Source organism: Daphnia pulicaria, chromosome 7, assembly GCF_021234035.1.
Source record: "Daphnia pulicaria isolate SC F1-1A chromosome 7, SC_F0-13Bv2, whole genome shotgun sequence".
NCBI lineage: Eukaryota > Metazoa > Arthropoda > Branchiopoda > Diplostraca > Daphniidae > Daphnia > Daphnia pulicaria.
Genome location: NC_060919.1, coordinates 14,004,221 through 14,031,315, shown reverse-complemented (window position 1 = coordinate 14,031,315; position 27,095 = coordinate 14,004,221). Strand labels below are relative to the sequence as shown.

General features: G+C 39.7%; 1 protein-coding gene and 4 long non-coding RNA genes across 8 annotated transcripts; 2 read left to right on the top strand and 3 right to left on the bottom strand.

The window, feature by feature from the left end:
• Positions 1-1,052: 1,052 nt before the first annotated feature.
• On the top strand, positions 1,053-21,631 carry LOC124350847. The gene is made up of 4 exons (XR_006921159.1): positions 1,053-1,063; positions 3,198-3,205; positions 20,522-20,642; positions 21,063-21,631. It is a non-coding gene; the product is annotated as an uncharacterized LOC124350847 (long non-coding RNA).
• On the top strand, positions 3,306-18,779 carry LOC124350865. Its single transcript, XR_006921208.1, has 14 exons — positions 3,306-3,396; positions 3,566-3,666; positions 3,875-4,060; positions 7,386-7,388; positions 16,041-16,209; positions 16,282-16,397; positions 16,821-16,880; positions 17,026-17,228; positions 17,294-17,476; positions 17,603-17,756; positions 17,824-17,975; positions 18,086-18,262; positions 18,346-18,452; positions 18,510-18,779. It is a non-coding gene; the product is annotated as an uncharacterized LOC124350865 (long non-coding RNA).
• Positions 5,244-9,487, bottom strand: LOC124350592 (dopamine receptor 2-like). The gene is made up of 6 exons (XM_046801366.1): positions 9,025-9,487; positions 8,853-8,934; positions 7,177-8,006; positions 6,865-7,056; positions 6,213-6,306; positions 5,244-6,012 (listed from the first exon to the last, which is right to left on the bottom strand). The coding sequence occupies exons 1-6, from the start codon at positions 9,366-9,368 to the stop codon at positions 5,818-5,820; spliced, it is 1,737 nt and encodes a 578-aa protein (XP_046657322.1). The 5' UTR covers positions 9,369-9,487; the 3' UTR covers positions 5,244-5,817.
• Positions 21,632-22,498: 867 nt separating the features above from the next.
• LOC124350872 lies at positions 22,499-23,359 on the bottom strand. Of its 2 annotated transcripts, none has more exons than XR_006921222.1 (3): positions 23,046-23,359; positions 22,801-22,975; positions 22,499-22,648 (listed from the first exon to the last, which is right to left on the bottom strand). It is a non-coding gene; the product is annotated as an uncharacterized LOC124350872 (long non-coding RNA). The 2 variants fall into 2 exon arrangements; XR_006921221.1 differs by having other exon boundaries at positions 22,859-22,975; positions 23,046-23,327.
• An 840-nt stretch (positions 23,360-24,199) lies between these two features.
• Positions 24,200-27,065, bottom strand: LOC124350881. 3 transcript variants are annotated; one of them, XR_006921235.1, is made up of 6 exons: positions 26,987-27,065; positions 26,717-26,914; positions 26,495-26,660; positions 26,293-26,430; positions 25,750-26,199; positions 24,200-25,678 (listed from the first exon to the last, which is right to left on the bottom strand). It is a non-coding gene; the product is annotated as an uncharacterized LOC124350881 (long non-coding RNA). The 3 variants fall into 3 exon arrangements; XR_006921233.1 differs by having other exon boundaries at positions 26,495-26,640; XR_006921234.1 differs by having other exon boundaries at positions 26,495-26,640; positions 26,717-26,906; positions 26,987-27,063.
• Positions 27,066-27,095: the final 30 nt, after the last annotated feature.

The window sequence follows — 27,095 nt, the reverse complement described above, 5'->3', positions numbered from 1 at the left end:
CTTTGGTTATGAAATGAAGGGTTGGTTGTTAATCCGCGAACTTTTCGTCCAATGGGATCGTTCATTGCAGAATTTTTATAGCTGCTCGCTATGAGCTATGATGATCTCATTTTCCACACTTTCGTTTGTGAGGATTAATTGTAGAGACGCGAGTCATATTTATTTAACTTCTTCTTTTCTTGCGTTGAGAAAAGAAGGTTCCGTGTTGACTGAGACTTGTTTTCCGACGGAATTATTGGAGTTGCTCGCTACGAGCAAGAGACTACCACTTGTCCTGTTTGCATATTGCTCACTGTCATTATTTTCGACAAATAATGCCCTGGGTCCGCCTGGGTCTCATTTGTAACCGCACCCTGAGAATGTTTGTTATCCCTGTTCCGTTTGGTGTTCAATTTTGCGTGGGAACTGTTTACACGTTTGAATTAATAGCGATACAAGTTTTAATTTTGTTTATTATGTTTGAGAATTTCTTGTAGATTTGGTTATCTGAGCTTTATTTACCTAAACAAGGTGCGTCGAGTTTCTTTAATTGGATTGCACAACATACATATTAAAATTAACTACAGGCGTCATCAATAACATCAATTTGTAGTGCTTGTTTGTAAGCTATCACATCTTAAATGTAGATTATCTATAACTAGCTACTTACCAATTTTTCGGCAGCTTGTGTATTCAAGTTAATTGGCTGATCGTTTTGATCAAATCCGTGAGATTTTATCAATATAGTATGCGGTGTCGACAACCGACGACTGTTACTAATTCAAATGAATTCAAGTTGGAATCATGAGTGGCGCTTTTCTTCCTTGTGGGTTGGTTATTTTTTCCAAACTGTACACATTCACCAACACGGGTATGATGAAATTTAATTCGAAAATTATCTTTTACATCTGCGTTCCACGCAAGTGAAACACAGTTCATATTTCCGATTTTGATTTGATCGCATTAAACGACAGTTTACCGACCAGAATATTCGAAACACGGGGTTCACATACCCTCTGGGTGAATCTTGAGATTGCACGACTACTGGGATTCACGTATGGTTTCAATTGCGATTTTACAATGTGTTTCAATATTTCTGCATAGTGAACTATTTGGTATCTTGGGTTTGTTATGGGCCGTGTTTAAATAATTGAAGTCATTTGTTTGCAAAAGAAAATGAAATTTTTATGGTGTTCACAAACCCCTTTGAAAATCCGCGATTTTTTAACGCAAAGTCTTAGTCTCGTCTTGCAGGCCCAATTGGGCGTTGTACACAGTATCTTTTTGTGAATTGAACGAATTCGGGTCAATAAGTTCCAGACGAAGCCGTATTTCAATAAATGAGTTAAACCAAACTAATAGATTTGGTAAAGGATCAGATAATGAATTACAGTGATGGTGTTTTTATACATAGTTTGCGAATATTTCTCACGTTCATGTTCATCAGTGAATTTCATTAAAGCTCAGTGCTTAAATTTTTATTCGATTTTTTATCGTTAAAAATCGTCATGTGAAAGATAATGAAACGACTAAAGATGTTTTGTAACTTTTGAAAATGTCTTTATCAATAATTCATTTCTCCAACCAACAATGACGATATTCTCCAATCTAACTTCTAACTGGATTTTGATCCATAATATAAAGACTAAAGAAATGAAAATATCGATGGTGTACGTTAAATTTGAAAACGGTTTATATTGGTTAAGGTTGTTTTATTCTATATCCGGACTGACTCTCGTAACAAGTACCTTTCCTTGTATAACGTGCTCACTTTTCAAAGTTCAGTTTTTGTGAAATAATTTCGGGAAATCAAACGGGAAGTACTTTGATTACACTGGGAAGGTTAATAGTCCTTGGATTTCTTGTCCTATGGGATCGTTCATTGCAGAATTATTGTAGCTGATAGCTCTGAGTAATAGACTATTACGGGTTTTCTTATTTCTTGCATATTGCGCATTGCCACTTGTTGCCACTATTTCCGACTAATAATGCCCTGAAATAGATTCATTCATTTATTGTGACCACACCCTGAAAATGTTATCTCTTTTCTGTTGTGGTTAGGTTGTCTGCCCTCCCCCCATGGCCCATTGCTTCACAGGAAGCCCAGTAGTTACACATTTGATATTAACGTTTGAATTAACAAGGAATCATGTTTTTTTTTTCTGATTTGATAGTCCTCAGGGAACTTTCGTTAAACGAACTTTATTGAACCTATCAAGTACGTCTAGTTTTGGTGATTCGATTACTGATCGTGCACAATCAGGTTGTTAGAGTGCGGCATTGTTAACTGAAAAAATGCTATGCTATATTTGTGGTAGCATTAGTTAAATACCGATTGAATTTTCTTTAAGAGGCAGTTGGAATGCTAAACTGCATCGTTTTACCAGCATTATCTTCATTAAAAATTAGTCGAGGGCTTTTTCATAATGAACTTTATGTTGGGCATGAACGTTCAGATGAATCAGTCTGACTATTTGAAATGGACAGCAATTCCAATGCAAATGAAAATTTTTTCCATGTATAAAGTATGTGTTTCTTCTAATTAGTATGGTGCTTTTGTGAAATTAATCTACGTTCACACACATGGGTGGGATGAAGTGAACTTCATATATGACGCTATACATCTTCGTGACACGCCAATGCAACCAGTTCATTTTCCCAATTATGATTATCTTGTTTTTTTTAACGACCATTATTAAAAATCACCCTCGTCCAAACCGGGATAGTCGAAATGTTTTAGGGACAAAAGCATGTAGCTCGAGGCCATCCAAGAATCACACGTCCTGTTTTGACTTGAAAGTGTTAATAACGAACGACATTTATTGAACTTTGCCTTTTTTCCGAATTCTGAATCTGAATTCTCGAAGCAACTGCAATCTGATCTGAAAGAAAGTTACTTGTTGCCTGTTAACAAGAGAAGTGGGCTTATTGTGCGTTTAACTTTAGCTGGCGTATAACAATCCAGACAGAGTGCCTCTGCAGTATGCAAATTTATTTGCATGCCTTGGCTTAACGCAAGTTCTTTATTAGGTGCAACTTGTATGAATCTTGAGGTTGCTCAACTGATTAGCGTATGTCGTATGTTTTTTTATTTGCGCTATTTTACAAAATATGTGATTCAGCATTTCTGCTTGTTAAATTTTTGGTAGGTATTTCGGGTTTGACATGGGTCGTTTTTTAAAAGTCAAATTATTATTTGTTTATTAAACAAATAAAAGTATGGATGGTGTTGCCCTCAAATCCCTGAATTTTTCATTTTTGCGATTTCATTTTAATGAATTCGCAAGCATGCTGACGATTGCTGATTAGCATAAAATTGGACAAGTGTCGTCTGCTTTTTAAATTTCGAAAAAGTCAGAGACACAGTTAAAGATTGATTTGTTTTTGATAACCGTCATACTCCATGCTATTTTGCAGGTAAACAAAACTCTGCATAAAAATAGAATGATTCTGCTTAAATAGAAGAGTTAAACCTGTTTCAAACTCGTGAAATGTTAGTTTCTAGCTGGCATTCATCACATATGCTTCCTATCAATGCTGGCAGTTTGTTTGTACTATGTGTAACCGTTTTCTTTTTTTTTTGCAGATTTGAGGCCAAAGAGCAGCCATCATAACCACACAATCTGCAAGTTTTTCTTGTGCAGGTGTTAACCTGTCATCATCAACAATCTCAGGATCATCGCTTGGGTAGAATGATTTCCTTTGTTTTTATTAACCTGTTACATAATAGATATTTTTATGCTGCATTACCTGCATCAAGGCAGTGTATTACATGTAAACCTTTAATTCTCCCAATTTATTAACAATTAGGGTTTACCCAGTGTTTCATTTCCTGACTAATTCTTTTTCGGTTTCTGTCAATTTTTTTTCTAACCCATTTTCTATTTTTATTTAGATAAAATGCAGCCCATCGCATTGGGAAATTATCTACCGATGTCAATGTCTTCGTGTACGGCTGTACGTCCATGTGAATGTGGGTTCGCGAGGACACCCTTTACCCTATCCCGTCTGGTGGAATTCAACTCTTCATCGGATGGATGGAGCAACTGTAAATGCCTGGCTGTATTTCCCAGTCACAAAGGTAGGACAAAATTTCTTACTTTATTTGGCAATATTTGGGTTGAGTTGATTATGAATCGTTACGTAGTAACGGTTTTTCCCTGAGCTAGGCGGTTGTCAGCTGTTTTCTCTGCTCCGTTTTTGTTTTTTCTAAGTCAGGGTTCACTAGAAATCTCATTTGTCGAACGACTGTAGATCAGGCCTGTTCTTGATGTTTGCACCTCCCAACTTTTTTGGTTCAAACACTTCAAGCAAAGTTCAACAAGACTATTTTTTAGAGAGAGACCTGTTGCCACACCGACACCTCGTTTATTGGTGAACTGGAGCTGAATTAAGTCCTTTGCTTGTTCAACAGATATTCTGTTTATTCTGCCGATAATGAGATACGGTTTAACAGCGGACGGATTGAATCAATTAGAGATGATGCACCCTTCGCCTTCTGTTGGATCAGCTTGTTGGAAGGAAATTCAAAAAATTATTTGAATATCCTACCGGTTGTTAATTTGAGGTCATCCACTTTGTGTAATAGGCAGAATTGAGGCTAGGGGATATCTCAAAATCTTATTGAAAACTAACTTTCCAATTCACTTCCGGTAGCTAATTGTAACCATAAATCTGACGCCAAAAAACGATCCTTGTGATATTTGAAATCCATTTCCTGTGCGGACAGAAAAATAGCCAAAAATCGTCCAATTTGAGTGAGAAGGATCAGCTTTCATGGAAATCATTATTGAATTGAATGGCAAAATGAATAGTTGAGGAGTTATCGCGCTTCCGGGTTCCTTCCATGGCAATAAAACTGGATAGTTGAGCTTGCCTCTCAATTCAGTTTTCAAGTTAGGCATAAGTTAATTAAAACGATTGTTGCTTCATATTCATAGAATCAAACTTCTTTCCAGTCAGACTAATAATTTCTTGGAATTATCACGATAACAATGCGCTTAATAAACATTTCGGTGTCGAAATGTCAATTAAGAGCAGCTTTCGTTCCTTATAGTTTCACAAATACTGAGCGCATTTCTTTCTTGGACTGGCTACGTCCAACTGCGTCAACAGTCTCAACACTGTATGATTGCAGCCTAGCATTCTTTTATCTTGAAAAATCTAATTGAAAATGTAGCTCAATCATTATTTTTTCCTTGTCGGCGTAGAGGCATCTAGTAGAAGAATGACGTACGATCTGTGAATCCCATTTTGAAAATTTTTATTTGATTCATTTCTTGTAAGGAGTTTGATCCCCATCAGACACTTATAAAAAATGAGTGCAATAATGATACATGTTGTACAATAAGATATTGATCGCCACTTTGACATTTCGCAAAGTCAATTTATTATCGCCGATTGCCATTTGAAGCTCGACAACAGATTCATTCGCCTCTGCTGTCCCCAAATCATTCGTTTCGTATTTTTTTTTCATCGGATGATGAAGCCAAATAAGCCAACTTGGTGATGAGGTGGGAAAAAGGTGTCGGCCAGGTGAAATGAATTGGAAGCCACTCGGTTCAGCTGATTAATGGATATTTCTATTCGAGAATGACATTCCGTTTTCTTGATAAGATTCGAAAACATTTCCCTGGGACGTGTTCTGGAATTTGGTATTATTTGATATTAATTGGGTTTCTCGGCCTTGGGTAACTATGGTAACATGATTACACGCGGTGTAATGTAATTAGTTTTTTTCCCCCGTCGAGTGAACAAATAACGTGACAGCTTGGCTATAAAGATCGGCAACTCATTTATCCTCCCACGCATGACACGTGATGGCGTAAGAAGGCGTAATCACATGGGAAAAGAGGTCGAATGATGACACAGCGATGTAAAAGTTTGGCTGCCCGTCAACGGACTCAATTGGGAGCCACTCGGCGTGGCCAGCACGATACTCGTGTGCGAGAGCGGCCGGCTGTTGGTTCCGGTCGAAATGCTGGCGGAAATTGTAGTCGCTGTCGCCGATCCTCCGAGATTGTGGTGGTGATGCTGGAATAGAAAAACAAAAGAGCAAAATGTACAGATGACACGTGCGTGTGATGAATGACGTACACGTTTGTAGTCGTCTCTCCAGCTCAGTTTGGGGGTTTCAATTAATTGCTAGGCACTAATGCGGTCTGCCGACAGAGAACCTCCCACTCAGTCGCCGAATTTGGATGTTGTATAAATATTTGATCAACTCTACTCACGTTCATTGGATTGTTGGTTCCCGATTTGCCACTGTGTCTCTTCCAGCGGTGGAACAGACGTGGGCAGCATCCGCACAGGATCCGAGCGAAGGCTCTGTTCGAAATTTAAAAATGTTTTATTCAAGATTTCAATTCCATATTTCTTCCTTCTGTTTAGAATAGAACAGGCCGACTGAAATCCTTGGAATTATTTTGTTTTATGCCAACCGGAAGCGGTTCAATACTACGTCAATGAGGGGGTTGGGGGGAATGAAGTGAATGAGCAGATCTTTTTGTGGAAAATCGTGTGGGAAGTTGTAAAGGCTGAAGCGAATTTAGAGTCGTCTATCCATCAGTGACACACTCCAGCAGTCTTCCTCTTTCTTTTTTCTACATGGAATTTTAAATTGGCCTCTTTTTTCCAATGTGTGCTCCATCAATTGATGGTTATTCAAGAGATGGCATATGGCCTTATCAATTGTGCAAATGCCAATCGAATCTTGATTCCCTGAGCTCCCGTTGTATTACCCACTCCATTTCCCTCCCCTTCAAAAAAGAATTATTTAACTTCGAAGTAAACTTTACCAGAAAGATGTTGGGATTGAAACTAAGTAACTTTCTGGCGAGAGAGCGCCTTTCCGTGTTGAGAAAAATAACATACACATAGTAATACCTTCTGAAATCGCGAGACCAACAAGCGTAGATGACGGGGTTCATGCCCGAGTTGATCCATCCGAGCCAAGTGACGACGGTGACGACCCGTTCCGGGTTGTGGATGCACGACTGACAGAAAGCCGAGAGCAAATTCGTCACGAAGAAAGGCAACCAACACGCGATGAACACGCCCATCACGATGCCCAGCGTCCTGTTTATTGGGGTTCAATCGGGAACGAAATATTTTTGTCAATTGTTAATTTTTGATTCAATCGGAAAATTATCGCAAATTGCAGCAAATGGGGAAGAAGAAATTTTAAAATTTACATACTTGGCCGCTTTGCGCTCCTTGGCTATTTTAGCCAATTTTCGACTCAAATTCATTTTGGCGATTGGCAAACGTCCCGATCCGCCGTCACCGTCCACCGACGAGGAAACGGACAGGCCGGCAATCGTCGCCTCCGTTTGTGAATGGCGCCGATCGATTGCTGATTGTTGTCGCTGCAAAGTTGACGGTTGGGAAGCGTCGGCGATTTGCAGGACGTTGTTGCTGGTGCTGGACGTCGATGAAGGATCGATGGGCAATTGGTGACGATTGGCCGCCTGGTAGGTCAAAAGGGCGGCGGCCGCAGCGCATCGCCGATTGTCGGAAGCGACTCGACCTCCGCGGTGGATGCGCAAAGTTAAAAGTTCGACCGTTTCGGCCGATCCCGACCCACCGGATCCCGACCCCGATCCTCCCCCCGTCCCTTTTCCCATTTCACCTGTCGAGGCCATGACGACCTGTTTGATGCCCAGCCGGAGGGACCGTGACTGGGCCACGGCCGCCCGGTAGATTCGGTAATAAGTGAAGACCATGACGGACAAGGGGCCGTAGAAGGAGACGGTCGAGGAGAAGACGAGGTATCCGATGTCGTCGGTGAAGACGCAATGCTCCGGCAGCGGATGGATCCGCTCGTTGATGTCGGATGTGCTGGACGAGGAGGAGGAGGCCATCAGGTGAGTGGCGCCGTCGTGCTGGGCGAGGTCGACGGCGACGGCCCTCCACCAGGCGATGGCCGGGAAACTGATGAGACTGGAACAGACCCAAACGAGGGCGATGAAACAAGCGGCCCGTTTGGGCGTCATCCGACTCGGATAAGTGAACGGGTCCGTTATGGCCTAAAGAATAAAAGACAAAGGAAACGATTGCGAATTAAGTTGATGGAGGATTTAAAATTGATCAAACGAATTTTGAACTTTTGACGATTTTGAACTGAATTTTTAAAACTATTTGTTTTTGAAAATTTTATGGATGGCCCAAAAGTTCAGTTTTTTACGATTTCCATTTTCTCTTAACTTTTTCCTCATTTCATTTCCGGGTGGATGATTCACGTCCAGAGGAATCAGGAGAACAGATCTCATTGCCATTTGGCTCTGATTTCATTTGCATATTCGGATGGGAAATGAGTCGGGAGAGGATTTGCGATGTTAATTACGAGGCGAATTGTCAATGAGTCGGTCAAGATTTTTCCTTCCCCATCGGAAGTGGAAGGAGGAAACTGCAGGTCGACGGATTCATTGACATTCTTTGATCTTCATTTCCCCCCTCCCTTTATTATTATTTCCACTCAACTTTTGGCGTCTGCCTCGTCTGCGATTCTTTTTTTATTTGCCAGAAAAAAAAAGAGTTGCCTTCTGTCAATAACTCAAAATGTTTTTCCTGATCTTTCACCGAGTCTTTCACTTCCGACTTGAGAAATTGGACAGGTGGGAGGATCTCATCGTTTGTAAAATAAACTTTTTGGGATAGCGCAGGTTTTTTTCATAATGAGCGTTCAACTTGTGTGTACAAATATTTGAAACTTTAGAGCTGTGAAAAGTGTCGAGTGGAAAGTACGTCGTTATTTAGAACGTGCCAAAGGGCGACCGGATCTTTTTGTTACATCAGTTCAAGTTTGACTCTTCCGTCAAGTCGAGCGTAGAATTATTGAGCTGCTGCTGTTTAAATAAAATTTTGTTTGTTACCCAATAACGATCCATGGAGATGACGCAGAGGTTGAGGATGGATGCGGTGCTGGCCAGGACGTCAAACGAGTGCCACACATCGCTATATCAATAGAGAATTCAATCAGGAAAAAGTCAATATTTGAATAAATACTACAATTAAAATTAGACGGGTAAATTTTTAATTTTATACCAGAGATCGCGACCGAATAACCATCGCCGGTCTGATTGCATTTCGACGGCTGCGCTGAATGGCATGACGATGGATCCGACGAGACAATCGGCCACGGCCAGTGACATGATGAAATAATTGGTGACGGTGTGCAGGTAACGTTCCCTGGTCACCGCGGCGATGACCAATGCGTTGCCCAGGACGGTGGCCAGACAAAAGGAGAACAACACCAAAGCCAAAATGGGATTGCCGTCATCCCAATCTTTTTCCTCCACCAACACCGTGGCGTTCTCCGCCTTGGACGTCAAATTTCCCTCGTCCCATCGCGTCAGATTCAATAGCGTCGGCACCAGGACAATTTCCATGGCGAGGATCTGTCAATAGAATCGAATTTTCCCGGACATTTACTTTTCACGATTCGGCTGAGTGGCAACGACACTGACATGTGGCACTTGGCATTGACGGCGGTCCGCGTCCTGCGGGATCCGTTGGAGACTGTCGACTGTTTAACAGCGACTGAGAGGCTGATGCTGGATGTCTTTGGCCGGATCAGGAGGAGGGGGGGGGGGGGGTGACCCACGCGCAATTCTTTTGGCGCATACATTTCCGCTCATCCTCATCGAAATCAAAACGGGACGTTGTTGTTCCCTGTGGGATCTTTGTAGGATTGGGTCGTGGAGAGCATATAGAGTCTGAGTGGCTCGGTTCATTTGGGGATGATGGTGAACTTGATTGAACTTCACTTTTGAAATTGGAATCAGCCCATCTTCAAAGCTGCTGAGACGGAGGGTTCTTTATTGAAAAGTTTCTTATTTCCCTTTTTATTTTCGATATTCTGCCTATCAAGTCCCGAAATCTTTTGATTCTTTTTCTTTTTTTCTTTACGATTGATCTCCAGAACTGGTAAACGCAAATTCGTCTAACTTTCAATCGAATCAATGAAATAACGTCTGCATGTTGATATTATTATTTTGGTTTGAATCACCATCAGTTATTGTTGGTGAAGTACATTGAAATATTGGATTACGCACGCTGATATAAAAGCTTGTAAAGATTAGGCCATCCGCGTCATTTGAATAATACACTGTGAGGCTGGGGGGGTTTCATTCAGAAATAAAATAAAACCGGATGCGTCAAATTGAACCATTTAACTTGCTACTCGATCCTTTTAGCAACTTCCCATTCAGAAGTCTAACATTTAGACACAGCCGAGAGCCCAGCAGCAGCAGCAGCAACACTAGACTTGTATCTGCTGTAATACAGATGGATATATGTATATCCATCTTCCCTTTTCAATATAATACAACCAAATGGAATTACTAGCCCAGCAGCATCCATCACAAAAAGACTTCTTGCGGAGCATCTTTGGGGTTATTCTATCGTATAGACTTTGATGCCCTAACACAAAAGTCAGTTTAGCTTTACCGGCGTGATTTATCTCTTTTCGTTTCCCCTCCTCCCCACCCATGTTGAAGGGGGAGGTCATATAGTGCAGTTGTAATATAGCTACTAGTTTATACTTGATTATTAGATCATTATCTAGACGTACGGTATATCCATTTAACTCATGCGCAGGGGGGTCCTCAAACTGAATTTATTTCCCAATATCTGATGACTGATGAGTTCATTAACCCGGTGGCCCTCTGGTCATGTGCTGGGCCATATTGGAGAGGGGTGTGTCACTTGTGGTGATTGTTTACGACGTTTTCGTGTACATAATAATTAATACACCGCTGCTGACTCTATAGGCTATGTATACACACATTTTCCTTTGCGGGGAGGGTAGAAAAATAATATTACTCTGCCGGACGTTGAGATAGGATATTGTCCGGAAGAGAAAGAAAGATAGAATAAAAAGATTGATTTTCTATGTGAACCCCGCCCGCCCCCAAAGGGGAATCATTTGTAACTTATACGCCACACTCACGGTTTTTTCTTCCGGTCGGGAGCAGCAGTGTACCGGCCCTTATAGGAAGTAAATAGGCGAAGTTTCATTCTTGAAAGAAAAATCTAGATTGAATGAGCGTCTATAGATGGATCCCTGGGCGAATATTTTTTCCTAGCTATTGAATTGACGGGGAGGAGAGATAAATGAATTTTCAAAGAAAAATAACAAGTATGTGGAAACTTTTTGACTTTTTTGCTGCTCTCTGCTCACTTGAGAACCTCTTGCGACTTTCCATCGCGGGCTGGGGAGGTTAAATAAAGCCCCTTGATCAATTCTCGGATCTAGTATAGGTTATTAATGAGATAGACCATCGAAGGTTTGCTGTTGTTGGCAATTGAGCGCTGCTGTGTATACTCAGGAGTTTCTATATTGATCCATCGGCCAATGGATCTATAGGCATAAATCAGTATATAGGGGGGAACCCATCTGTATGAGGAACCTTGTACATAATCGAATAAATGCGCAGTGTTGTATAATCAAAAAAAGTTCTTCAGATTTTTGTTTTGTTTTGCTGGTTGCGGGAAATTCATTTTTTGATTTATTTTCCCCCCACAAAATGTTCCCGACGACTGCGAAACAATAACGGGCCCGTTTATTATTATGTTGCCAGTCGTTATATTCGTGACTGTATAATATAAAAGGACGTATAAAATTGACTTCTTGTTCTCTATAGACTAGACATACTATATTCTCTCCGCTGGCCTATGAATCACTGCCGGTCGTTTTTCATAGGTCATTTGCCCTTTGGTTGATATACTTCCGGTTCATTATTATGATATTAATGGACGAATTTATTGCCGTTTCAAATCCTTTTGATACAAAAAATAAAATAACAAATTCTTTTCAGTCAGCGGGAATTTCCCGGCCTGTATTATTGCACAGCAGCCGTCAAAAGTTTAAAAAGTTTTTCAAATCGCATCAAGAATCTTTCAATTGAAGTTCATTCAACTGTTTATTATCGACTTTTCGCCAGCAAATGCCTGGAATAGTTGTCTATATTTTCAACTATAGTATACGACAAGGATTGTTGATTTCTCTGTTGACTCGCACTGTTGATTTATTAAGGGCCGACGTATTAGTTTCCACGCCCTCCTCCTTTTCTTGTTGGAAGAGGGAGGAGGAGGAAGTGTCGGATGCTGCGGTTTTGATACGCGCCCCCCCCTCGACGCCATGTTGCTGCACTGAGCCTGCCAACGACTGGATAAACACGCACGTGCCAGCAGCCACACAAAGACATCAGTTGGCAAGAAAAGAAAAAAGATTCTTTTCTCTGATGTTTAGCCTTTTATTTATTGATTCGCCCCTTTCTTTCTTTCTTTTCTCAGAGAGTTGATGATGTAGGGGCTCAGCAATGCCGGCTGGATGTTAGTATTTGCTACATGGCAAATATCGCGCGTGAATCCGACAGTTTTCCAGCCATAAATGAAAAGATGGAGGGGTAAATATAACCAGGGCCAAGACTATAGAGCCAGGAAGGCTATAGCCACACAATGCAATCAGCTCGCAAGTGAAATGGCCCAGCTGTCGCCATAGATATGCTCCCAACTGGCCATCACTGGACGGACTAATAGGTCAACAAGGAATGTGTGATGGGACTGCGGACCCCTCGACCAAAAATGTGTCGATGGCACAAACTTGAAAGGCCCCGCGACTAATTGCTTGTTAGTTTACCACTTGTGTGTCCGAATGTTCCAATTAACTTGGTCTAATTAATCCGTTCCCAAAGGAGACTTCCCAAAAAATGTTTCCATCATAGTGAACCCAAATAATATAAAAAAAAGGTCCTACTGCTGGTCATTCAACTGGATGGCGAACTGCACTCTATTTGATGTAGTCACAGTCACACGTACCACGAGCTTTTTTGAATAATAATGCTCAAACCCATTTTTCTGTTTAGATCTCATACATAGCCTTGGAGCTATTCGTCTCTGTATCGAGTTATATACTCACAAACGACCGAGGCCTTGTTGACACGCGTGCCCAAAAGTTGGGCGTAGCTATACAGCATTCGATTTGAATGTGTCTACATCTTCAGAAAATTTCCATTTATTTTTAGAAACGTCATTTTCTTTTTATGAATCTATTCGCTCGGGATTTTCTGGTTCCTTTTTTCCCCTCATCGCCAGCCATCATTGGAATAATATGTCAACTGGGAGGAACATGACTTTTTCGCTGGTCTCGAGTGTGTCAGAAACTTGCAGAGTATATCCTACGACGTTATGTGATTGGCACATAAGGTCCTTGAGATGAAGAGTTTGCTATTTTATTTTATTATTTTATTTTACAACCAAAAACTGGATGATGGCTGTGATGCTACACATCTCAACGCGTTTCTCTTTGATATTTTCCTGCGCCAATGCGTATAGACGTGCTGCTCTTGTATGGAGACATTATCACACGGCTTTTATTATTATTGACTGACGAGAGGCGAAGTCGCCCTCTTGTGTTATTCAATATCGAAAAAAGATCACAAGATCCTTTTCAATTTCTTTTAGTGAACTGTTGGCATCCCAGGTGCGTGTGCCAAAAATGAGAGTGATGCTATCAATGATTTTTTGGAGACATTTATATCAACCATCATTTGGGTCATAATTATATAAACTTATATAACTTGTATATAAGACGTCAGTTCCGGTCGGATCACGCGCCAGTCGGCTTCCATTCACGCAACGTCGTTCCCCATCAAGGGGATTTGTGTGTGTGTGTTTGTGGGGCGGAAATAACGCCCGTGGAATTGTTTGGATTGATTAATGCCAAAGGACTGATTGCATTTGTTCGTCTCTATAATATTTTTGCGCTAATGATATCAAGCGGTGCGTTCATTGAAGATTCACTCGGCTGCGACGGCGGTGAGCTTGAACGTCAACATGACATGTTCCTCTTATATAACGTCTATACAGCAACATCAAGAAAATAAGAAGCTTTTCATTTTTGTGCTTTCATGTCTGATGGCAGCCCCAAAGTCCTGCCCTGCCGTTGTGGACGCGCGCAGTTCAAAGTCTTTTTCTCTTTTCCCGCTTCTTTTTTTAAAAATGAGTATAGACGTCCGATTACAGTGTACAGGTTTTTCTTCTTATTTTCTTTTTATTTCTTTCTTGCCTCAGCTCAGCTCATCTCCTTTAATGTTTACAAGAGCAGAAGAGAATAACCAAGAGCTCGACAGAGAAAGATAAGAAGGACAGCAGTCGAGCGTCTTGGATCGGGAGGGATGATGAGGCGTCGCCGAAACTCTCGTCTGTCCGCCAGAGCAGCAGCACAGCGCCCAGCTGATTAGATCTCGAACGGGAGAGAGAAGAAAGGAAGGACCAAAACGACTCCCGAACGAATTTTTGTTTTCTTTTTATCCTTGTGGAGTCGACCGCGCGGTTTATCCTTACACGCGGGATGTATTACGTCATGTGAGAAAACAAAGTGAACCGCGAGAAAATAATTCGGGGGAATAAAAGAAAAGAAACAAGTACGGTACAATTTCTTGAGCTCAAATGATATTCCAACGAGTCCCGGGGCTCTCGTTCAATTTCCACCATCGGTTATTCCCGATGACGTGTGTTAGATGTTTGCCAAGTTCCCAGTCATTCATTATTTCCGGTTAAATCCCGGAGATAATGGGTTTTTCTTTTATTATGATTATTACCTTTTGGATATCGTGTGTAGAGATCAGACAGTCGACCATTTGTTTTGCGTTGGATTATCTTGCGGGCGCCGCTGAATAGCCGATTGACCTAGATATTTGCAAGCTCCCCCCTATACATCCCATCATCGCCACTCTCATTTTTCACGGGCAAAACACACACAGCAGCAGCAGTAGCAGACGTCTCTATAAATACAATCAAAAAAAGGATACGGCGTCCAGCTGCGATGTGTCCGCTCGGCGGTATAAAGTGCTCCTGCCGCCGGGATATATAATGCTGGGGATCAATTGCTAATGCAATACCAGAGTATATAGGCTCCCAGCTTATAGAGAAAATATCAAAACAAAAATAGAAAACGACATTGTAGAGAGCTAGACGAGAGAGAGTCGATGCTCAAAGCAAGTGGAAAGTGTTGCCATATAGAATCAAGGGAAAAGAATAAGAGAGAGAGAAAAGGGAGGACTGATGTGAATGATGAAGCGTCTTAGCTTCACATCGTGACAGCCGGAGATGCTGTTTGTATGTACGGTGCGGTCGCAAAAGGAAGGAAGCGGCAGCAACCCCCAAAAAAGGATTGAGAGAGAGAGAGGAAAGAGAGTTGTATAACATGGGCCCAAGTATATATACCGGAATGATTCTGATCCTTATATTATTTTCCCGTTTTTCCTTTTTTTTGTGTGTGTGTGTTGGGGGTTTATACGCACACATAACGATCGCCTCTCCCGGCAGGAGAGAGCTCATCCGGAATAATGCCTTTGGTCCTTCTATAGTATTATATATAGCGGGTAACACACACGCATTCAAGCTGACGCTCGGCTTTCGCTTTTGTTTAGTGATGTTTCTTAGCGTTAACATCTTCGCAAACAACTATAGATATTATAGACTACTGATGTACAACACAGAGCTCGGGAAACCAAAAAATGTTGGCGCCGGTCACGCTCCTGCGCTTGCGTCCAATAGACTAGACCCAAAGTTTCTTCCCAGCGTAAATAATACGCACCTAATTTTTTTGTGTTTGTTCCGGAATCTTTGTGTGTGTGTGTGTGCGTGTGGATGGAGTAGGATATATCACAATGCACACGACCCACTTCGTATTATTTTTTGTTTGTTTTTTTTCTTGGCTCGCCATTTGTTTGATATGCGATGGCCTTTTTTATTCTTTTCTGGACGACACATCGATGCGCTTTTGGCCAGTTACATCAACCAAGAATAAGGGTGGGGGGGGGGGGGAAGGCCATCAAATGAAGAAGGCCTTCGTTTTGATTTTCTTTTGCGAAAAAAAAATAAAATAAAGTTGAGCCGTCGTCGTCGTCGTCATCATTTGATTTTTATTGGTCTCGTAAAACTCTGATTGATGTCGATTGAAGGCATTTTAGCATCGCAGAAAAGGTCTAATCATGTATAATATTTCTTTTTTCTCTCCTCTTCTTTTTTTTTTTGATGTACCCCACATAAAGGACGCTGCTGCAGTCGCTGCTGCTGGATCGATCTCATTATGTAGACCCGGTAACCCCCTCCGTTCCCCTCTTTCGGCAGTAAATGAAATACACCGATTGGAAAAGCGGATGGGCTCGCACGCGCGCTCCCGCCCGCCAAACGACTTTTCTCTGCTCAAAATTTAATGAGGTGAACTATTTTCTTTAAAGATTTATTTCCCTCTTTTTATTTTTTTTTCAAATAATGCGCGCTCTTTTATAGGTTTTTGCGGATTCTGATTGAATGCCAGCATTTCAATGGATCCTGCTGCTGCTGCATTTTTGTTTACGTGGCGTTTGCCGTCATCGATGATGGCCGCCGGAAGCTGATTGAAAGCGGTAAAAAAAGCGTCGACGCTTTTAAGTTGGGAATTTTTTGCGGGTTGCCCAACTATCTGGCGGGGAACTTAAAAAGAAAAATATATATAAATGTACGGCGCCGCTGGTGTTTGAATGAGCGGCCATAATTGGTTCTCGGCCACGAGATTGGCTAGTCGCAATTCCTTTTTATGGCTCCCGATATCCTCGTAGTAGTTCAACAACCCTCACTACTACAACTTCATGGCGATTTTCATTTTTTTCGCCAGTTGAAATGGCCGATGATGGCGATGTGCAATCGGCTTTTGTGGGTGGTGGTGGGGCATTTGCAATTTTCTAGCGGAAAACGTGAGAACGCGCATGAGCTGACAGCTAAACCTGTTGGGAAATGGCGTATCTCATGGAGGAATAGAATTTCATTCACATTTTCTGTTTTGAAAATAGAAAGAAAATCCACGAAGAACATTTGGAACTGTTTCGTATTGTATTTCCGTTGGATAATGTGTAAGTATTTTTCACTTTTCTTATTATCTTTCACTTAAAGTTGAAAAATTAATATCCTTTTGTTTGTTTACATCGACGGGTTGTATCGTGAATGTAATATCTATCTACTCCATTTGATTCATGCATAATGCATCTATATCTGCAGGTTAAATACCGGCGTTCATAGCGCCACGTGCCTATTGTACATGAAAGGCGACGTAAACAGTTTTGTCCGAGACCGAGGACGAGACTTAAGTCAATTTGCAACTTGGACTGGCACAACAAAATCACAGTGAAACTCCGTCTCCAGCAAGTGTGTGTCGCTATTAACATTAATTCGGTTGACAACGATTGATACCACATTATCCGGTGAGTGTAGAGAAAATGGCAAAAGTTATTTTCTACTCTGAAGATCTTTTCTTTCATCTTTTCAGGACAGACAGCTAAAAAAGCTTGTTTATTGATTTGAAAGAAAAAAACCGCCGAGTACGCTTGCTATAGCTATTCACTTTCATCAGTCGTCGCTAGATGGAAGGTAGCACATCTGGAGGGCGGAGTCATGGCGGTCATGGCGGAGTGCAATGTGCAAGAAGAGCAGATTTTCTGATGGCTATAATGTAAGTAAAGTCGAAATAAAGCAAGTATTTAATATCAATCATCCAGAGACAAAACGATAGTGTTAAGTCTGAAGTTGAGTCACACCAATTAGGTTGAAACTAAATTGCTTTTTTTTCACACTGCAGTGGCTCAAAACAATGGAATGTGTACATGGCTCATTTTATCGTCACTCTGGGAGGTGGACATGTTACAAAATTTTTCCATAAGAATGCAGTCAACTATTATCAAATCAATTACTAGATGACCTTTTTATATCTTCCTTTTTACTCCTATCATCTGGTAAGGTTACCCCCGATTCAAATAGTCATATCTTTCACATCTCACTTGAGTTATTGATTATTCTCAGGGTTTATTGTGACGAACTGACAGGTGGCTGGTGGAAGAAAGCATTCAACAGTAGCTATCCAAAATAAGCAACTTGTGTGTATTACGTTTCGGATGGTTTCAATTCGGACTAGCCCGGTGCATCAGTGGGCCTTCTCCGACAAACCCAGATTAGTTTCATTATTAATCATATTTCGAATTTTTAGAAAATGGCTAATAGGTGTTTGTTTTTGTTTTTTTGTTTTTTTTTTAAACATATGTTGGTGGTGGACCGGAAATCCCAGAATCGGATGAGATATCTCGCGGTGACAGTAGAACAGGATGCATATTCGGAAGTCAGCACATCAAGACTCGGAAACGTTTGTCGGTTCTTCGTTGCCGACGTCGGCTGCCTTGACTGAGTTGCTACCTGGACGCTTCCCGACTCTTCACTCGCTTCGACGACGACAAAGATCCTATCGGTAAATTTCCATTAGAACTATTTCTTGAAAAGTCAAGTTTTTTCAATTTTTTTTTCTGCTTGTTATTTTTGTTTCTAATTTAGTAAGTCTCGATAAGCTAGAGCAGGGATCCTTTTCAATTCATTTGACTGTTTTAAATTTTAAACATTTGTTGTTTACAATTCTACGAAGGCTTAGATTGTTTTCAGCAGTAAAAAACACTAGTTTCACTGTTTCAGTTACTTCAACTATACACTTTCTTGTTTAGTTGCAATACTGAAAAAAATCATCGAAGAATTCTTCGTCAACGTAAATGTTGTTATGCCAAAAACAGTGCAGGAAGAATTCATCCCGTTAACGTTATTTCGTGTGCCCTGACACGCAGGATACGAATTACTTGTAATCTAAAATTGAGCGAAGATGGTGGACAAGAGTTAGCAACGCAGTTAAGCTGCTCACCTCTGGAAGGCGTTGAGCGAAGATGAAATCAAAAGTAAATTGCAGTTGGTTCCGTGTCCTCCACTTCCAAATCACTCGCTCTTTTCAGAGCCTGATTGAAGTGATTGACGAATTTGGTAAATTGGTCCACCCATCAAAGTGTGAAGTTCCCTTGATGGATTTAGTCGTAATGATTAAAAAAAATTGTTATTGTTGTTGGCACCATGTTGTTGGCTGAGACATGACATCTTGTGGCCAGGTTTGTCTTCAGTTGTTGGGCGTAGGCTAGCCCTTTAGGCCCCCTACCTTCTTGGTTCATGGTTAGATGCAGTGCTGCCACTATGTCGGATTTGTCAGTTTTTGTAGGATTTTCGAAGTGCTTGCATGACATTTGCAGGACGTAAGATTTTGCAGGATTTTCGATTTTTTTGTCGGATTTCTGGTAATTTTTGGGGATTTTTTGAATATCTGGTGATAATTGTATTAATCAATTGAAATTTGCAGTAGTCAACAACTGAGACCACTGTGGCGCTGTTGTCTGGTGCTCTGAGCCTAAGCCGCTCTGAGCCTTACTCTGAGTTTCTGATCTGTGGACGTCTAATCCTCTCGTTTGACTGTTTGAATTTGAGAGTTTTATTGAAAAAAAGTTCTGACATTATTGAGGTTTGAACCATCAACCACTGGAGTTTCATTCCAGCTTGCTATCCATTCAGCTATAGAGACCTTATCAACTGTTACAAGTTGTATGTATTAATTACATTAATGGTTAATGAAATGGACTCGTGTCATTTTTTCGTTGCAGCAGAGAAAACATTGGGTAGTACGTTTATAAATAAAGTAAATACGTTAAGTTTATGATAATTGTGTTGCTTAAAGGTCTGTTCTTTTTTATTTAACATACTTAAGAAGCATTAACATACTTTTTAAAACTTTAAGTACGTTAAATCTATTATAAGTGTGTTGCTAAAAGTACTTGTTCTGTAAACATACTTAATTTCATTTTATAAACATACTTATTTTTTTGTAAGCATATTACACTTCGAAGAAGCATGAAATTTTGCTTTTCAGTTTGTTTATAATTCTTACCAAAAAGCGTAACGTGTTAAAGTAATCTTAAAGTGCTGAAATAGGGCTAAAATAAGCATCCTACCGAGCTGCTGTGTAGCTTTTAACTGTCGGTCAACAGTATCAAAATAATGTTTTACCTGTCTGACAAGAAAAGACTTCAAATATACAAGGATAACTAGGAAATTATGTTGGATCGTGTCGGATTTATGCGGGTTTTTTTTTTTTTTTTGCAAGATTTTTGCGGGATTTTGAAGAAAATCGTGCAAGATAAAGTGCAGGATTTTTCAAAAAAAAAAAAAGGATTTTCGGGACTTTTAAGGCAACCCTGCACGACTTTGCTATTTCAGAAGTGGCAGCACTGGTTAGATGTTAGTTGAATCATGAGGTTCTGAGAGAAAGAGTCGCCATTTTTAGACCTTTCTATTTTTCAAGTTTTGAATTTTAATGTTGGCTTAATTAGCTGGATTGCCACTTGTGAGGCATTTCCTAGAATGTGATGGGTTTTAGTTGGTTCGGGTTGGCGGTTCGTGAGCTTGCTATTATTCTTGGTATAATTGATTCGATTAAATTCTATTGCATGTGCAGTGAAAGTGGCCTGAAAATTTTTAATTTAATTTTTTATTTGTAGACTAATTTTGATGCTGAAAGACTTGGAAACCATGCTGTCGCCCACGTCGAGAAGCTGAGTAACATTCTGCTTTTACAATGATAAAATTAATAATTAAACTGATTGAAATATATGTGGATCATAACATTTGTAATTTTTGATTGCAGGCACCTCTTAATAAAAGGAACTTAAGCCATCCAATCTAGGGCTTCCATCAAATCGTGCAGGCTGCATGGAAGTCACATTTACCTTTGCTGTGAACATCATGAACACATACACTATTTGAAGGTGACAATCTTATCCAGTTATAGATTTTACAATTAAAATGTGATTAAGCTTTGCATTCATTGGTTAGTTTTAACATTTTGGGATTTCGTCAAGTAAACAGCTATTTCCTTCAGGGTTGTGTTCTGTTATGGATTATTTAAAGGGGAGTTTGTTGTATGCAAGAAAGGCAGATTCTGAAAGAAGTTTTGTTTATTTGTTCCACTGTAGAGTATCCTTTAAAGTTTAAATGAATTTGTGTTTAAATCTTAAATGAGTCATCTGGTTTCATGTAAATTTATTAATTTAAGTTTCCACGATAGCTATAAGATAATGTTGCCATATAATATTTGGGTTGAATATTTGAAGTGATTTTAGCATATTTTTTTAAATTTCATACAGCATTTCCAATGATGCTGAAGATTAATTTTACTTTGTTTATAGGTTCATGTTTACGTAGCAGTGATGTTGCTTTCCAATGTGGCGTGTTGTTCAGCCTATGGTGGTGAAAGATATCTGCACCAAGTTGCTGTTCCTTGTGCATCCAAGGTGCTGGTTTTGTGCTACAGAAGTGACATCCAATATTGTGTTTAATTGCTATTTGTGTCTTTGCAGTTAACCTTTATATATTGAGAAGGAACAAAAAAAAATAGTAATATGGGGAGATTTATGTCAACCAAAAAATAAACATGTCCAGGATGGGGGAATGAGGAGAAAGTGGAGAAGGGGCATTTGGTTATGATTTACTAAAAGAAGTGAGGTATATTTTTAATGAATATGCAGTACTTGGTGATAAAATCTATTATTAACCTATACCTTCCTGTCAACCTATAACTTCCCCACTTCCACTTACCCAAACCCCATAAGCACTAAAATCAAATCCCACATCCACTCACATCCATTCCTAAAACCCCACAATCTCCAACATCAAATTCACACAATTTTATATCTATAATCATAATAAAAAATCATCATATAAAAATTGTGTAACTTATATTTATTGTGGAACATATGCAAAATAAACAATTCATTAAATAGAGCATTCGGTTCAAGACAATTTTTTTAGTGCGAGGCTTTTTAGAAAACAATCCGCCACCCAATTTGACAAAAAGTGATAAGTTTGTTTTCACGGAAATTGCGACAGACGGTTAAAAAATTTCTAGTTCAAAAATCTCATGTAGAAATTAGCATCTAGTCTACTGGTGCAAATTGCGATTCTTTAAGCTTGATTAATTTAGATGATGTGTTTAAAGCTATTACGGGTAACTAGCTTTTTTTGAATATTTTGGTTTTAGATCACTTTGTTGTTTTTAGATTTTCTTGTGATCTCTCTTCAAAATATTCTGAAAAAGCGAATTAGTTTTTTAGTTAAGCAATTTTTTAGCTACCAACAATAGCTTTTAATCAAATAATAGTTTTTTGTCAAATTGGGTGGCGGATTGCTTGCTAAAACTCGCACATGCAGTGTCGGCGTAGATCCAGGGAGATTACCTGGAAATGGAAGAGGAGAGAAGAGAGCGAGGCAAGTTTTTTCTGGGGAGCGATTAGTCATACTAGGCTTCCGGGTTAGACTCATGACCCTCAGATCATGCGCCTTCCAAGTCCCCGTTCGACTAGAGCCCACCGGCGGGCGTTGGTTAGTGGTTAGATAGAGAAACGGGGCCACAGAAAAGAAGGGAGCCCAGATATGCACTTATAATTTAATCTAACGATTAAACAATTTATCAGTCTTGGATTACAGCATTCTCTCGTCGGTTTTCCCCAGTGGTTGAAGTCAATGACAAGTAGCGAAGGATTACCCTGTAAGCCGAATGAACATTTATTAGGATATCAATAATATTCAACCAAGATTGAAACGACAGAATAAGCAATACCTCAAATTAAGATGGCCCGCTATTTAGAGAGTAAAAAGGGAGATTCAAGGGTAGCAGCCAAAAGGTTAGTAAACAAGTGACCTTGTTGACTTTCTTGAAAGGACATGACTTCTCATAAAGTCTGCCATGCAAATTTAGAAACCTGGAGTTAAGATCCTGTAAATAAAAAGAGAAAAATGTCACATTGTTTATAATTTGTCATCAATGTGCTTGACGTCTATGATCTAAAAGAATAAACAATTATCAGTATACACTCAAAAGCGTCTCTTAAACATTAGATAGACATAAGTGGAGATCAATAGGCCTACTTTAAATACATATTAGGCTGCAACGGCAAAAGTTCAGTGACATAATAAGTGAACTTACACATGAAACCACAGATCAGTTATCCAATCTTCTCTCGAGAAGATGAAATGAGAGATTGGTCTATGCTGGGGTTGGTGATCTAGCAAGTCCAATACAAACAGCAGATAATTATAAATTCTAACAAAAGACGAGAAGAATATATGTTTTAGCAATACATGAAATGGATAGAGCTTATGTTGGTTATTACCTGTATCATTTCGATGGCACATTCGGAAGAATACAAAGATTTTGAACAAAATAGATGACGGTAGGCTGCACGACGGCAACGACCCTTTCATGTTTCCTCCTATAAGTTGATGAGAAACATTAAAGTTATCTAACACATACACGGAATAGAACACATCACCGACAAGTTAGAGACGAAATCACTCGAATTTACATGTGAATTCATTGATAATTTTCGAAGAAAAGATAACTTCACTTTTGACAGCAAAACGCCATAAACCCATAACTGACACAACAATCAACACGCCATCTATTTGACACGTCTCAAAACTCAGTATTTGAAGGACTGGTCTTAATACGTAACAAAACTTGAAAAGCGAATTTTTGGTCGCTTAAACCTAGCTTGAAATCTTGAGAGCAGTGCAGAGAACAAAGCTCACTTGTTAGTTTTATGCAAATTTTCCGGAAGTAGACCGGAAGTAAGCAATAGTGCCTTAACCGTTGATCTGCCGACAAAATAAACCAAATATTCGTGATCTCCATGAAATTTGGGGTCGATTAGCTGTAATTTAAACGAAATCCAAAATTTAGTCAAAATCGAGAATTTTCCTGAACTGTAGTTCAGGAAAATTCTCAACACCGGAAGTACGAAAACGTACAAAAAAAATCATGAACTTTACCACATATTTGACGAGGATCACGAATATATGGTTCTTTTGTGCGTCAGATGAATATTTACTGAACTACTTACTGAAATGAGAAAACCAGAAGTAGAAAAAAAATCAATTTTTCAAAAATCAAACAAGTGAGCTTTGTTGCTGGTTCAATAAATGTTAGTCATCACTAAAAATCGCATCTCAGCAACTGCCGATAAATGTTTCAGAGACGTGTAAAGTATAAATCAAAATAACTGCAGAAAATAAGGCAAAGGCAAGGTTTAAAATAATTGGAAATAATTCCCGCTTGAAGTAATCGACACTCATTAAAATAACAAAGAAATACGAGAAATCGATACTAACGTAATATGGTCTTCACTAAATAATCATCTTCTCACCATAAAAAAACCGCCAACACATCACCAACAGCCAAATAATTAACTCCAAACGGTAATCAATCCACAATTTTTGCATCCTGCAACACCCGAAAAGTAAAAACAAAACACAAACTAGGCACAAGTTATTTTCAATTACACATTTATTGATTTAGTTTTATGCTGCCGTATAAAAGTAAGAGTTAAAACAACCTTGACAAGCAAACACTCAGTTAAACCGATTGTCCACACGGATGACCAGAACACTAATTCGACAAACATACAAATCCATTACCAACACAAAACTGCAGAATGAAGACTGAAAGAAATAGTCACGTGTACCATTGAAACTACCAACACTACGGTGGATCAATCCTTAAACACTATGTAACGTTCTCTTAGATACGCAATTATAGTAACGTTGTACGTTTCTAACCAAATATTTCAACTATAAATGGAATCATGCTAATGGATGTAAATATCCCGTTGAAAAATAAAATTTTAACTTAACACGTTTCTTTTCTTATACATTGCATTTTTCTGGACGATTCCAGATTCCTTTGCACTTTTGCTTCCTACCCTCTTAGTCCTCCATTTTCCTACAAGATTCAAACACGTAACTCGTGACAATTTTGAACTATAACCAATAGCTACCTCCTGTATTGCCTGAATTGAAACATTCCACAGCATTCTCAGCCAGCCCTTTAAAGGATCTGATAAAATTCCCGAGATTTTGCAAATTGGATGTTGGACCACTGTGTCATGGTTGCGGCCCCTAGTGTTGATAAGAAAGGCCCCAGGTTCATTTCCTACTCCTTCCACATGTCCCCCCTTTATAACCTCCCAATGTTTCCCATGTCTGTTCTTATAATATATAAAACCATGCATGTACTAACCCAATACTTCCCCAATCAACTATTACTCACAAAACTACTAACATTAATGCACTGTAGCATTTAAATGAAAAAAAAAAACAAAAAAACTTGATATAAAAAATTCGCTGTACGCCGTTGACTACTGCTGTAACAGACCGGTATGAGAGATGGTGAACAGGTGAACCCTGAATGGAAAACCTTTTTGTTCCTGACGACGAAATGTAACTAGAGGGGCCGGAATCATAAATCACCACTTTTATGACAAAAACAACGGCAGGGTTCTCTGACTTACCATCACTAAAAGTGGCCATGGGCACACGAGCGCCACCAATCAGACTTTCTCCAGTACCTTAGACTGGGTCAATACGCAAGCTGTTACACTTACTCAGATATGCTAGTCTAGGCGCTCTACAACAAGACGAATTGCAGAAAACAAACAAAAAACAAACAAACTAGTTCACGGCAATTTCAAACAATCACAAAATCTGAAATGAATTTTTTAAGCCGGAATACGGTCCAGCAGATTGACTAGAAGCAGTGGCATCCGTTGTTGAAAAGTGGACAACGACCTCATTTGGTACGACACTGAAAAATTCAGCTGAGAAGTAAAAGTTTTCTTCGCTGGATCCCAAAAATGGCGGGATTGAATAAGCGAGTTGATCCCGGACGAGATCTGTGAGTTGTTGCGCCAGGTCATTCGAGAGAATCGAGATATTCAGCCGAACGAATGATTCGATCCACGATCCAGCACTGGGCAGCAATAACATTAAATGAGAATTCAAATTTTTGAGTTTCAAGAAATAGTTCTAATGGAAATTTACCGATAGGATCTTTGTCGTCGTCGAAGCGAGTGAAGAGTCGGGAAGCGTCCAGGTAGCAACTCAGTCAAGGCAGCCGACGTCGGCATCGAAGAACCGACAAACGTTTCCGAGTCTTGATGTGCTGACTTCCGAATATGCATCCTGTTCTACTGTCACCGCGAGATATCTCATCCGATTCTGGGATTTCCGGTCCACCACCAACATATGTTTAAAAAAAAACAAAAAAACAAAAACAAACACCAATTAGCCATTTTCTAAAAATTCGAAATATGATTAATAATGAAACTAATCTGGGTTTGTCGGAGAAGGCCCACTGATGCACCGGGCTAGTCCGAATTGAAACCATCCGAAACGTAATACACACAAGTTGCTTATTTTGGATAGCTACTGTCAAATGCTTTATCCTCCATGAAATGGATCCCTGTATCAAACTATACTGCCACTATCCACCTGTTAGTTCATCACAATAAACCCTAAGAATAATCAATCACTCAAGTGAGATGTGAAAGACTCAAGAACTATTTGAATCGGGGGTAACCTAACCAAATGATAGGAGTAAAAAGGTCATCTAGTAATTGATTTGATAATAGTTGACTGCATTCTTAAGGAAAAATTTTGTAACATGTCCACCACCCAGAGTGACGATAAAATGAGCCATGTAGATTCCATTGTTTTGAGCCACTGCAGTGTGAAAAAAAGCAATTTAGTTTCAAGCTAATTGGTGTGACTAAACTTCAGACTTAACACTATCATTTTGTCTCTGGATAGAGAACTAAAACTTCAATGGTCATCTTCTTTGGGATCACCATGACTGTGAAATGAGAAACCGTTTTTAAGTCCTTAGAACCTTGGCAGTTGGCACTTCTGATCTTGTTGAACACATTGGTAGAGCTGTCAAGTAGAAATGTGGGCTATTAAGAAAGATTTCCATAAAATTTGAGTTAGCTTGTTGAAAGAGATCACTTACTGTGTCCGCTTTAGCCACTTGTTCTAGACTTCTTCCCTGAGTTTGGGATTGTCTGACGTGACAAGCCAAATATTTATATTCTGCTAATGCTGTTTAACAAACATGGAAACATGAAAATTTTGCATCATCAACCCAGCATTTCGTTTTTTTTTTTTTTAGTGTAAGTTTCCTTCTCCATCTATGAATTACGCTACAAAACTGTATGGGCAATATCAACATATTTTGAACATGATTGATATTAAATACTTGCTTTATTTCGACTTTACTTACATTATTTATAGCCATCAGAAAATCTGCTCTTCTTGCACATTGCACTCCGCCATAACCGCCATGACTGCGCCCTCCAAATACTCCGCCCATAACCGCCATAACTCATGGC